At 38.0% G+C, this 14,233-nt stretch overlaps 1 protein-coding gene across 5 annotated transcripts in view; it reads left to right on the forward strand.

Annotated features, from left to right (window-relative positions):
* The first annotated feature begins 436 nt into the window (after positions 1-436).
* The window catches only part of LOC110843509 (lutropin-choriogonadotropic hormone receptor), a 33,674-nt gene continuing 19,877 nt past the window's right edge, over positions 437-14,233 (forward strand). Inside the window, exons 1-9 of one of the 5 annotated variants that reach the window (XM_035847730.1) lie at positions 437-573; positions 3,514-3,601; positions 3,685-4,444; positions 7,570-7,778; positions 7,871-8,144; positions 9,724-9,801; positions 10,034-10,108; positions 12,076-12,153; positions 13,301-13,375. In XM_035847730.1, the coding sequence (XP_035703623.1) occupies positions 4,323-4,444; positions 7,570-7,778; positions 7,871-8,144; positions 9,724-9,801; positions 10,034-10,108; positions 12,076-12,153; positions 13,301-13,375 (911 nt within the window). In that variant the 5' untranslated portion in view covers positions 437-573; positions 3,514-3,601; positions 3,685-4,322. Of the gene's footprint in view, positions 574-2,501; positions 3,070-3,513; positions 3,602-3,684; positions 4,445-7,569; positions 7,779-7,870; positions 8,145-9,509; positions 9,659-9,723; positions 9,802-10,033; positions 10,109-10,248; positions 10,538-12,075; positions 12,154-13,300; positions 13,376-14,233 lie in introns of those variants that run through there. The other 4 variants (XM_035847728.1, XM_035847729.1, XM_035847732.1 and 1 more) reach the window with 4 other exon arrangements.

The raw sequence follows: 14,233 nt of genomic DNA on the forward strand, positions 1-14,233 counted from the left end.
TTGTTCTAGATGAGTTCATCCCAGACGTTTGCTTGCTTCGGATTTCTTAATAGAAATGGACATTTCCATTCCATTAACAAATCGCAAAGTTGAATCTTACTGGTCGGTTGGCAAAAGGTCGTTTACAGTTTATGGATTTATTTTGCTTATAAATCACTTTACAAAGAACAGAAGCAGAATTGTGCAATTTTTATTCGCTTGACGAGTTATACGATCCAATATTTTCGTATTGCCCTCGAACAAAGGAATCTTATTACTCGAACTCCTTGTGTAAATAAATATCTGCGTCTTATACGCTGGAATAGGAAGCGGAAAAAGTTTTCCCTTTCTCTGCTGATGGTGAGAGGGCAGGTTGGTTGGTTGTGCGAGGCTCTATGAGTCGGTGGTAGGAATACGTGAGCACAGTTGCATAAAATCAAACCACTTTCTCCGCAAACTTTCAGTCTCGCCAAGCACCCAGAACTCTCACTTTCGGCACAAAACCCCGTCTCACTTCCTGCTGCTGGAATAGGATCGGATCGAAGTTGTCATTCGTCAGATCTGTTTTAACTACGTCAGATGTACTCGCCACTGGTTTGTCCATTTCCCTATTACTATTTATACATATATTGTCCATATATTCCTCTGCTCTCACTCACTAACTCAAATATACACAAGTAATCATGGTCTCATAGTCTAATATAGCATAGAGACCATGAAATTGGGCAGTCCTCGTCGCTCTATTTTTTTCGTGATGTTACGACCTATAGTAGTTGTTGTTAATTTTGGGTGGAAACAACATAGAAAAAGTATGAGCAAGAAATAAATCTGTTTCGCACATGAGAAATGGCTCAAAAGCAAGAACGAGACATGTTATCAAGCTTATAGAAATGGATTCATCTCACGTTTGGCAGGATTTTGCTCCGTGTCTCATTTCACACCCCTTGGTCTCCGAGTTCAACCCTTAGCCAAAACTCTACATATTGGCCCAATTTTGCCCATGAACGAAAAGCAGGCGTGTGAGTTGGCAATAAAATATTAAAAAGTTTTTGAGAACAATGTGGGTTTGGCTGTACAACATTGTTCCATTGTACACATACTGGTATGAATATTGTACTGTGTGCATATGCCGACACATATACGAGCAGCATGTACTGTAACAAATACAAATTTGCATATGTACGTATATATAATCGCATCCCTAATGGTTGGGCATGAAAATGTCACTTCTTTCACAGTAATTCAATTACAGTCGGCTATTTTGTTAGATTTGCTTATTATGCTGGGTGGTAATCGGAAGTACCGAGTCCAGTTCAAACCGGTCTATGCGAGCATATCATTTCATGCAGAAATGTATTGTTGTGCATCTCACTTTCAGTCGTGAGGCTTGGATGGAGTATGGGGATCTCATTATTAGACATCTCACTCGATGGTGGCATATATGTATTAGCATTGTTGCTCTTGCATATAAATAATTGTGTGTGTGTGCCTTAGGTTATTGAGGTATAAGGACATTTAGGAATTGGTAATGAGCAAATTAAGTCGAATCCTCTCCAACTTGTTCTCCCTAATGTGTTGTATATTCTGCAGGTAATTGAGTTGTTTGGCTTGACTTTGTTCATGTACATCTGTTGGTCGGTCGGTGAGATGCTCTAGCCTAACCTGAAGTACAGAGTGTTCCTTCCTTTGTGCCTGACTTGATTTAGTCAATTAACTATGTATACCTATGTCATGCACGTATTTGTATGACAACTTCATACCAAACCAACTAACCATGCATTAGCCTACTACTTGTTAAATTAAGGTCAGCAGTGCAACTATGTGCGTGATGATTGCGTTTTACCCCAACCGTTGGCTTTGGGGTCACTCGCTTCTTACTTGCTCGCTTATCCTTCTTCGAATTTGTCTCCTTAATTACAAAAGGGTGTGACTGACGAGATGAGACTTTGGACGTCAAATATTTTTACTGCTGATAGGAACACGGATAATGAACTGTCAAATTGCCATCAAGTGTTTTACGTGTGTATCTGAATCAAGCACCAACCTTAGTGGCAGCGATAATAATAGGGATAATTGCTCATATTGATGCAGATGTTGAACTTGGTAGAGATTTTATGAAATCATAATTGCACCTCGAGAAATAACAGCAAATTAAGAAAGGGCAACGAACATGCAAAGGTTGTGACGTCTTATTGCTTGTGTCGGCATGCAGCAGCAGCAATATGTCATCTCCCTCTGCACCCATATGCATTACGAAGGCAAATATTCATTGGGACAAGGATAATGGTGCAAATGATCAAAGTTTATCGTTACGATAATAACAATCAACGTGCAGCTTTGTTGCTTATTACTTACTTGATACGATCTGCAAAATATTTAAGAATCACAAGGAGAGAAATTATTGTGAGATTTAGAACACATTATTAAATTTATTCACTAAATGTTATTGCCTTGTCTGCAACATTGTCCACATGTACGTAGTTTTGCATACAAATAATGATTTGCATCTACCTGTTTAAGCATCATTAGTTCGTGTGCATCTCTTGTTTATTGCCTTGTTGAATTTTTTTTGTGAATCCCGGAAAATCTAATCATTAATAGGATTTAGTGAAAAGTGCTATTGTGTGATATTTTTGTGCAGATCGATTTAAAATTGTAATTGGATCCTTTAAATAATAATTATTATAATGTTGTTTAATGAGATGCGTGGCCGCGAGGGAAATCTATTACAGCAACAACCTGAACAACTTGGTGCAATCAAGTAGGAACGAATTTAGAGAAGCACGAGACGACAAACGTCGATTACAATTAGTTTGGTGTTGGTTTTCTGTAATACTATTCACAGTTCGTGTCAGTAGCAAGTTTTAATATATTTACTGTGCTGCTGCTGCTACTTATTGCCACCGCTCACCGGATTATTATGATGGGACCGGCCATTCCTTGCTGAATTGCCAAGCAGTTCCAGTTGATAAAAATTCCTTCATGCATAAAATTAGGTATATTATTATTGGCGAATTTCGCTTGGAAGTTGACTCTCTCTACTTCTGGGTTGGCACTACTTATCATCGACGGTTTAATTTTCTACTACAGGTAATCTCTCGCTCCTCGACGAGTAATCTGAAAAGTGGGCAATTATTTAGTGTTCCTGAATACATAATTGTCGTTTTGTCTCATCCTCAACCAGAGTTTGTTGTGCTCCTATAAATATATAAATACACAATAGCCATGAGCATTACACAATGTTTTGCATCTGCATGTGTGGAATGTTTTGCTTCATTTCATATCCAGCAAGAGGTCTCATCATAACGTGCTCCTATTTAGATGGTACACAACACGGTTGATTCCTAATTCTGAAGGATTATAACTATACATATGTTGTTAGCTGGAACTCTTTTCTGTACGGGGCTGCTAAATTTTGTATGCAATTCAGTTAGCAGCCTACAGATTATAATGCTAAATCTGGTTCAAAAGTGTGTCTGATTTGACCGTAAGTGAGAACATGTAGACGTAAAGTTTATTTCTTTCTTTGATCAGTGTCGAAACGAACTCCGGGCGAATCTCACAGGCAGAGTAGAGCAAAAATCTCCATTGTGTGCGAACAACTTATTGCGTGTCTCACTTGGTAAAGTATTTGAGATTGTATATATGCCACGTAAATAGTAAGTTTGTAATTTTTGTTTGTAAATGCGTATTTGCTGCTTTCAGATCCTCGAGTAATGAGTAATGTTCTCACTCTGCTGCCAAATAATCGAACAAGAAACAATAACACAACAAGTTTCCAGTGCTATTAGTTATTATTTCGTCAAAAACAAGTGGGTTACTCTAGTTTGGAGAGCACATAATCAGAATCGAAGGAAATTGAGTGACTATCATTACGAGTTCAGGTTGATTTCGTCGGTGTCAAAAATATTTACCAGTATAATTGACAGTTACATAGCAGCGGTATATACCGTGACGTAGAGAAAGTAGAACTTTCCACTGCTACAAGGAAACCTGGTGTGTGCTTGCCGATTGAAGGACGAAGCGAGGAGTGTGTATCGTATTTAATTTAATGCAACGACGCCGCCATCAAGTATAAAATTACCAATAAGTACTCCGCATAATTGGATCACGTCACTTTTGCTCCCGGCTTAACGCGGAGAATGTAATTTCTCCAGGATTTCTCATACTTAAACCTGCCTCATCCGACCCTAGTTGTTGTCCCTCTCTCGGTAGTGACACGTGCACATGAATTGGAGAAACCATCTCCCAATATATAAGTTTTGCCAGTGAACCTCATCATCAAATATCTACGCAAAACGTCACTCACTTGTCCGACAATCAATGAAATGAGGTGAGCAAATATGTGGGTGAGCCAAAAGAGAAGACTTTCCCATGGGAGCTTGGCCACCACCACCGTCAACGCTTCCTCCACAAATTCCACCCCGATTCGACCTTTACCGTCACAAGAAATTTGGGCTGAAAGGTAAATTTGAAATATTTTAGGATGACGCGTGTGCTATGCTCTTATTACGGAGACATATTTATGGAGTATGTGTGCGACATGCATACCGCTAAGTATTTTATCTACCTGTTCACTGGAGTACCCGAGTAATAGGATCAGTGGGACGATGAAGATGATGGAGAGGATGAGAAAGGAAAAAATGAATCGTTTCCTAATTTATCATATTTTATAAAAGTATGCATTTAGGTTCACGTGGGAGTTCAGATGCAATAGGGTTTTCATACTGGCAATTTTGTTGTCTGCCTTGTAATAATAAATGGAGAACTGAAAAATTGTTTGATAGTTTTCTATTCAAGTTTCCATATTCTCTACCACTCTGAAATCTCATCGTCATGTCTGTCCGTCCGAAATCGGTCAAGTGGACGACCGGTGGGGGTCATGTAGGTGGGTGGGGTGTTATGCACTACAATTTCAAAATATTGTTAGAAAACTGGGCACCCTAGAACGTGACCCATACCCTTTTTTGAAAGTTGATATTTTAAGCTAAAGTTTGGTATGGAGGGTAAAAATGGCTTCTGCTTAGTAAATACAATTTTGGAAGATTTTCCCAAGAAGCGAGCTCTGGTAGTGATGTCAAAAGGAAGGATTTGTAAATACTTCAAAAATTCGGTACCAAATAATAGAATATAGCAAAATATTCGACAATTCCCACCACGGGGTGGTATAGCAGTAGCCAGGTCAATTATTACAAAATTTAGACGCCGTCTCTGTCCCTGACTAGGGCCATACATATGAGTCTGGTTTTTTCTTTATTCTTCAGTTCATCAAAGCAATCCACAGATACATATGCGCCTTCACGTCCATTGCCTTCAGATTAATGCTTTGAATACGTTTTAATAGGAAATACTCCCACGTGAATTATTAGGCTTTTTCTGATTACAGTGATGGTCACACAGACAATAATTTGCAAGTATTTATGAAACTGTAAACAGTTCTGTGGATGAAATAATTTAAATCCTGGGTTAAATTGTCACTTTAGACATACAAAGTTTTAAAAGTATGCAGTGTCAAGGAAAAATTTGAGGTGTCAATGAATTGTGAGTGAATCCCACAATTCCGACACCCAAGTTAATGTTCAAGGGCATACAACGTTAAATTCAATGGCAATGTTGTAATTACCAAGCGGAAAACCACTACCCCAAGCAATTTTAACTCAAATTCTCAACAGTCACAAAACCTATAAATGTTGCTGTCTGCATAGGTAGCAAAGAGCCTTGAAATTTTGCATATCACGTATTTGCTGAAAATCAGTACACCTAGTCTTATTTCCGACTTTTAGTCCAACTTCATACTGAAAATGCATGTATATATTTATATTGCTGTCACTCGGGTCCATAAAATTTAACATATTTACTAACTTAAACAATCATAGCTAGAAGACATAATCTGACATAATCATATACTTCTTTAATAGATTTTGGAATTCATTTCTCGCTTAAGCACGAATTATCCTAGAAAAGAGAGCATTATTGTTGAATGTTTTATGGCTCCTGTCACTGTCCTAATATAAGTACGTCGAAAATAAGTATATCCGTGCATACAGATGTGCACGTACTTTAGAGAGAAGACTCTCCAGTTAAATTAGTGGTAGAGCAATGATCATGGTATCATAAAGTGATCTGTATTCGCTGGTGGTAGAGAAGCGTTCTTGAGATCAGTTGCCGTAAATCACTTGAACCCGTCAATCATGTCAAACTGCACACACGCGGATGAATATGCCACCCAGATAAGTAGGATTAACCATTATGTCAGCTTTGTGTAGGATTTATTTATTATATTAACCCCCCTTAATATTTCGGTCATTAGTCTCGGCCAGAATTTATATGATCTTATGTACTACTGGATTTAGCATATGGAAAATAACATAATGCACTTTGCAGAAAATAAGCCAGAGCACGAGGATGAGTGAATCTGCTAGAAATATTTTAGTCTGGGCCTCTGCCACCTTAAATCCTAACTCAGAACTTTGAACAGCAATTTAATACCATTTGTGTTTAAAAATGCTTATTTCGACTGTTTACTAGTGTTACTCCAGTAGTGCAGCACTTTTGTGAATACATAAATATTTTTACAAGTTCTAAATTTACGCGGATCCCATGAACTTTCATTTCCTCTCTGAATCGTACTTCATCATTCATATTTCTTGACTTGTCATCCAGCCAGATGTGTGACAATCTAATTTCGTTCCAATTATCCGAACCTCCAAACCTGATTCCAGTCGACATAAACATGGTCCTGGCAGGGTGATGATGCTCATCGATCAGCACTTTCTGTCGGTCTGTCGGTGAAATATCTGCTGAATCAATTCCATCCCTTTCCTGTCACCACACTTGTGCAGATCTACTCAGGCACTGTGGACCAAATGCAGATGAGCGTCCTCAAGCGCTGCCTCATCACCATGTCGAGACCCCATCAAAATCATTGTTCATTTCACTTGGAGCAACACATCGGCAGAGACTGGAATGACGACGTGCATTGAAGAAAGGTCTGTGTCGAGGACAGTCAAAAGTGGCAGCAGACTGGACACCAAAATCCCTTTGTTGGAAAATGAGGATTAATTTAGCTCTGCAATTCTCATTCAAACCATGAATCGGCTATTTCGATAATCCGATAATATCATAAGTACTTATTTGCATCCAATTATTATCATCCATGCAACACGAGGTCTCATTTCCGGCTCTTGTTTGTACCATTACAACATGCATGATGGTTTACCATACCTGGATTAGTAGGGAGGAGGTGGATTAAAGGACTAATATTTAATTAGATGGCCTTATGGCTACTTACTCAGGGGCTACTGGCAGAATGTGTACCTACTTTATGGACTAATATAGGACAGGGGCTAAATTATCATTCATATACTGTCGTGCCACACAGACTGCGGTTTAAGGGGGGTATATGTATGTACGACAGCTTAAACTACATACACGCATACTGCATTCTCCAGAAAAACATTAAATTACAACTTGTACTTGGTTGATACGAAACGAAGGCTGAATGAAAATGGACGCAATTATTCCGCCATGATAACTAATACTCTCTGATGTCGTAAGATTATGTCCTGATCTCACTTTATCTTCTTCAAGGTCTGCGTCGTCCTCGTCCCTCCACGACGATGATCATCAGGATGGTCAACCTCTTGGAAGAAAACACTTGATATGCTGCACCACCATCGCCACCGTCGTGTTATTTGTTCTCATTTGTGTCCTTGGATCTTGCAACGCGTCTCCTCCACACGAAAACCACCACCTCGGAGTGTGGAGTCACTTCATAGAAAATGGTTCAAGTCCTCATCGTGAGTATTTCTCAGTAAATTGTCGTGCTTTATTAACAGATAAATTATATAACATATTAATAAATAAGATTGATGGGTTTTCACTTTTGCAGCATGGGAGAGTTTTGAGACTGAAAATTCACCGAAATCATCATCATCTCAATTTTCTCGTCGATCTCGCAAAATCGAATTTGAATTTCCGGACGGGGACTTGATCCTGACGTCGAGAGAGGTTGTGGACCACTCGAATGTTTTAAAGACCGGTCCGTGTTCCTGCTGGAATACGACGAGCGACATTATGGGACGCGAAGTCGAATGCACCTGCTCCGAGGCCAACTTTACTCAACTCTACAGGTCGTACCTGCTCCCGTCGGATGTGCACCGATTGTGAGTCTCAACTTGCCTCCATTTTAACCTGGCCCATATGCATACATTTCCAATATTTTAAAAGGCTTTATGAAACTGAAAACCAGAATATGTACTACACCGGGGGCGCATAAACCTTTTTTCACGATTATTAAATTTTTATTAGGCACACACATATATAAAATAAACGTTTTGGTTTTCCGTGATTTAAAAAATCAGGAATTAGATAAATGAATAAATCTTATCGGTCTTCATTTCTGTAACTGAGGAATAAAGCCAATGCATTTTTTAAAACGTAGGATTTAAGAATAAACATTATTATAAAGTTCAATGATTGATAAGATCGGTAGAGGGATTGACCGGTGGGGGTCATATTGGTTGGATTAATATTGTAATTTCTAACATTTGGCTGGCAACTAAATGCATGGCAAAATTGCACGTAATTCCCCAACTTGGAATTTTTAATTACACAATTTCATCCTTGCATCACCTGCCTCTTAGGAGAAACTACGGAAAACAAGTTTATGACCTACACAATCATGGCTTTTGCACTTTTTTCAATTAATGCATTAGATAAACTGGAGATTCGTTACACTATTGTTTAAAGCCTTGCAAGTTGTCATCCAGGTTGCTGTTGTTCTCATATTATTTTATTTCTGACAGACAAGTGCAGACTTGGTAAGACTAAATTGGCATTTGATAACAATACAATGTGGGTCGAAAACATCTGGTTTTACTTGCTTAATTCTTTGTACACCAGATATGCAATGCATAAGGGTATAACAGTATGAATGGAAATTCATACTTTTATACCCAGCTTTCTTGGTAATAAATAATTCGTATTATTAAGTAGCAATGTTCTTCAAATCATTGAAGGTGAACAACATATTTTTCAGGACAGGCAATTTGGCATTCAATTATCCTCAAAATAAAATACACGTGCAAACGTTTCCACAAAATGTACATAAACAAGTTTCCAACCCCCGTAGCCGTCCACTAAAATTCGTAAAATCCAAAAAGTATAAACAAAATGATTGCCTCGTTTTAATCTTTTTTCTCAATAATTCAAACACGTTGTTATCAAAACGGGGTAAAATATGCCACTTAATGCCACTCATCATTAATGTGTCATTCATTCAGCCTTTACAAAAAGTCTGAGATTTGGCAGTGTGATCTCGGAATAATAATTGGTTCAAGATCAACAAAAATCACGAGTTTCAATGAAACAAGACCATTCGTTTGCTGGACCAATCACGTTCCATGTAATTTTCAAATTGAAATATACTTCAAACTGTCGGTAAACTACATGTAATTATAAGTTGCGGGATTTGTAGGTACATTCAATTAGTGAGCACTGCTACATGCTTTCTCCAGTCATCCAATTAGCATATTTATAAGATTTATGTACGCAGTTCATTCATGTAAATAAGTTACGACTAATATCTGTAATTCGATCAGGAGTTGTTATATAATGAATGAGCATTCTTTCCACTGTGGGCTCTTACTCGTTTTCTTAGGCACCTGAATGTTACGTGGTAATTCAATTTGGCAAATGCAACTTAAATTGCTGATAATCACTTTTTCTCTTCCTCTTCTCTAGAACTGTGGAGCATGCAAAGGATTTCACAACCTTGGGCAGCGGAGATTTGCTCCCATATGCATCAACACTTAGCGAATTGTGAGTTATCCAACTTTGTGGCCTCTTGTTATTCTGCATCTGTAATTCCTACCTAATTATCTCCGTCGTCGCAGTACATCGTAATTTCCTTACTACTTCTCCCTCCTCCTCCCTCGCTGCGATTACGACCCACCCGTTAATCATGATTACTATCCATATTTAATCTGCATTCGGTGGGCAATTGTTTGTTGTTAGACGTGCAATTATGCATATGCTCACTTGCTTATTACAGAGTCTTGAGTGAGCTACCACAGTTCAAGGAAATCCAGGTTGGAGCGTTTTATGGGATGCGGAATTTAAATACCATGTAAGTGGCTGTAGTTTAATAAATTGTAATTAGGTTAAGACGTGATGGCGGCGCTACTGAAAGTCAAGTGGTGATAGGATCCAGTTAAGTTGCCAAATAAGGCTTTCCCTGTTATCCTTGAAAATTTACACCACTTGATCCATTCTCATTATTTACCTTTCACTCTGGCTACGTACTTACTTCAACATAAATACACATATGTACGTCACTGCTCAATGCATGATGTAGGCTACATCCTGGGCTGGACTGTTTTCCTCGTTTCAAGTACAAGATCCTTTAACATGAGTTCTAGTAGTTCTACTCGGTGAATATATATTAGTCATGGTGGTTAATGAAGAAATAACGTCTTCAAAGAAATTGAAACTTGTTGTGAGAGCTTGTTTCTAGTCCGAGTCAGGGCCTTATGTACGTATCGTGTCTCTCAGTCCGGTAACTCGTGAAGTTTTGTACACGTATGTAATAGGGGTCACATAGGTTGGGTGGGGTCGTTGGTGCAGATATTTAAAATGACCGTGATATTCGGGACAATTATGCCTATATTTGAATACCAAACTAACAATGCGATGACGCCAGCGGTCTCGCTCAGATTTTGACGAAACGACGATAATTATGTAGCCTTAGATAAATAATTAGACACGTGTTTCAGGATTTTTCATAATGCTCGGTTTAAACGAAATTATGATGAAATCCGTGAGCGAGAATTCCCATTTTCATCGTGAAATTTTTCTCTCAAGGGAGAAAAATACAGATTCTCCATTACGGAGTCCATCATAATTTCGTTTAAACTTAAAATTGGTGGGAACGAAGTGATTTTCTACGATTTTGGTTTGTTGCATTTTTGAAAATTTTCAGAAATTTTCAGAAATTTTCAGAAATTTTCCAAAATTTCAGAAATTTTTGGAAATGTTCAAAAATTTTCAAAACTCAAAATTTGTACAGGCAACATAAAATCGAAAAAAACACTTCATGCCCACGCATTTTAAACGAAATTATGATGGACTCTGTAATGGAGAATCTGTATTTTTCTGCCTTGCCAGAAAAATGTCACGGTTAAAATGGGAATTCTCGCTCACGGATTTCGTCATAATTTCGCTTAAACTGAGCATTATGAAAAATCCTGAAACACGTGTCTAATTATTTATCTAAGGCTACATAATTATCGTCGTTTCGTCAAAATCGGGGCGAGACCGCTGGCGTCATCGCATTGTAAGAATAAAGTGTCATAATAGCCAATTGTTGCTTGAAGTACCCATTAAGGTTTTGCAGCCGGAGAAAGCTAAAAAGCGGTGTGCTTTCCCCAGGCTGTGTTTGGTTAAAATGCATAAAAACATATAATTAATTATTTTGAATTCATGAATTTTCCATTTAAATGGACCTTAAATTGTCGAGCTTTGCCGATTGAGGGAAAACTGTAAAGCTTGACTCGGGCTAAACAAGGCTGCACACTTTAGGTTTTCTTGGTTAGAAGAAGCTGAGTACAACTGATTCTGTGTACGTTTAAATTTATATATAGGTTGTTAACACCACTTATCCGCCCTACTTCTGCCTCCTTGAGTTTGAATTAACTTCAACTTTTCACCTTTGCCATAATACTAATACTTGATATATGCACATAGTTATTTAATTTTGATCCCTTCAAAGATCCAGAACCATATATCCCACCTTGAGTTCAGACAGCCGCTTTCAGGACAATGCAATTAGCGTTGATGACAGAATTTCGTCAGGTTGAGCAAAAGTGATTAAATTGGTCGCCGGTCTATAATATTAAAATCTTGATGGGTGAAAGAGGTGACATTAGCACTTGATATTTTTGGCTTGTTTCTTTTAATTATCTTTCTTGACAATACATGTTTAACAACTTTTCAAGTGAATGTTAACCCTATTTTTTAAGTAGGTTAACCCTCCACGAAGTTTCATGTTCTAAATATAAAGTGATGTAAAACTTTATTTTGTATTTTTCACGACAGATACATCCATGAAGCCGCCTCTCTAAAGGAGATTTCTGATGACGTATTCAAAGTTTTTCTCCCAAACTTAAAAATCATGTAAGTAAATTTTAACAATTTGATCCCATTTCAAGGTATCCACGTTTTAGATCTGCCGTATCGTCAATCGTATGAACGCACGGTCTTAGAACATACAAAACAGGCTATGAATTAACTTATGTATTTAGTTAAATACCACTCAATTGATATATTAATGGTCCCAACGTCTTTCTCCAACCTAGTTTTTAATACGATAGCTCCAAATTAATGTATTTACGTAACTGGTCAACTTTTTCTCAGTTAAGTGTAATGAGTAAAACAAGCAGACCTTGGTTGGAAAGCTGACAAAGGTCATGTTTATTGGACAAAGTAAAATTTAAAGGAAGGGACAAACGAAAAGCGTAAGTATATAAATTGAGCTTTGGAATTTTACAGACAATTCTTGCTGACAATTTTGGTAGAATTTTGTTTGGAGCAATCTTGAAAGCAATCAATGCATTGTGTTCTGAAGACAAAAGTTTGTGAACCTATGTGAATACGTGTGATCCCATCTCATGTCCAATGTCAAACGTCATCTCGAGGCACTTTTGGTTGGTCCTTTATTCGAATCGGAGGCCTGCTTTGAATACACATTCCTGCATCATCGCATTTGGCCTTGGCTGGAATGCAATTCAAAAGTCAGAGAGGAAGGAAAACCCGGTTTCGTCGGAACTCACCCATTTTCCTTCCCTTGATGGATAACTTGAGTTCCATTCCACAGACAATAACTCACTCCAGTAGCTAATGCAATGGGATTTATGACATGGTCACATGAATTGGAAAATAATTCCGGCATTTGAGTCCAAATCAAAGTCATCAAGGTCACATATACCACAGACGTTGCAATCGTAGGTTAGATACTTAATGAGCTTTAATATTACTTAAGAATTATCGTGTCTTTACTTCCCACGCTACCCAATATATACATAGTGCCACTGGTTGGATGTACGCTAATAAATGTGGATAATAAAATATCACCTTAACTCGACTTTAAATTCTAGCATTAAATTTTCTAATTCTGATAGGTGCACTTATTTGTATCATACATTTCATTTCATGCGGTGCAAGTTAATCAACCGTGAACTTGTTAAGGGACTGTTCTGTTCCTCGCATATTCTTGGCGTCATTTTCCTGTATACTGATTGAATTCGTCAACTTGTTTTTGCAGACGCCTGACCTACACCGGATTGACATCCGCTCCAAACCTTGGAAAATTGCACGTTAAGGACGTACTGCACATGGTGTAAGTACCTATGTATATATTATCTGTTCTTACTTGTAATATCACTCTGAGTTGGGTGCAGCATTGAATATTTACTTGAAACACTTTTCTAAGTACACCTAGATAGTTTCCCAATCTGTAAAATGTGGGTGTTTATGCATCAATACCTTCCATGACGAAATAGGTTCAAAAATATCTACTCACACATGAAAACTCTCCACCCTTCATTTACCGAAAAGTTACCCTACCCCAAAAACCAAAATGAACTCAATAAAAAATCGGCATGGGCCACACTACGTACAAAAATACTTGACATGTTGTTTATAACCTAAGTACTTCCCGAGTTATGGAGCTGATCTTAAAATGACAAACAAAGGGACAGTCAAGATGACTTCTTATTGAAGTCCGGACTAAAAATATCCAAGCCTTTTGTGCCTGGTTTTTAGTTGTACTCTTCAATAAATTAGTTTTATTTAACCAAAATTAATTATTCTCGCGTCAGGAGAAAAGCCATTAGAATTACCGTTGTTTGATAGTTGCTTATTCGTCGTCGTTGTCATACGGCCCGTGGAATATGTAACAAGGCAGTACTTTCACCATTGCGAATACAATACAGTTGAGTGAAATGATGAAAGGTGGAAAACCTTTGATGCTTTCCTGTGAAACGTATCTTCCTTCTCGCTGTTTGGAAACCAGTGTCTGCTGCTCGACAATATCTACCACCGCTGCCAAAGTCCTGGTCCATATGTACAACGCCGATCCGGACGGAGAGTCAACTCAACCCCCTCCTTTGATGTCCGCCTAACATACATCTACCATATTCATACAAATTATTTTCAATGTTTCTACAGTTCGTTTTACTTGTAGCAATGCTGTTTC

Source organism: Folsomia candida, unplaced genomic scaffold, assembly GCF_002217175.1.
Source record: "Folsomia candida strain VU population unplaced genomic scaffold, ASM221717v1 Fcan01_Sc002, whole genome shotgun sequence".
NCBI lineage: Eukaryota > Metazoa > Arthropoda > Collembola > Entomobryomorpha > Isotomidae > Folsomia > Folsomia candida.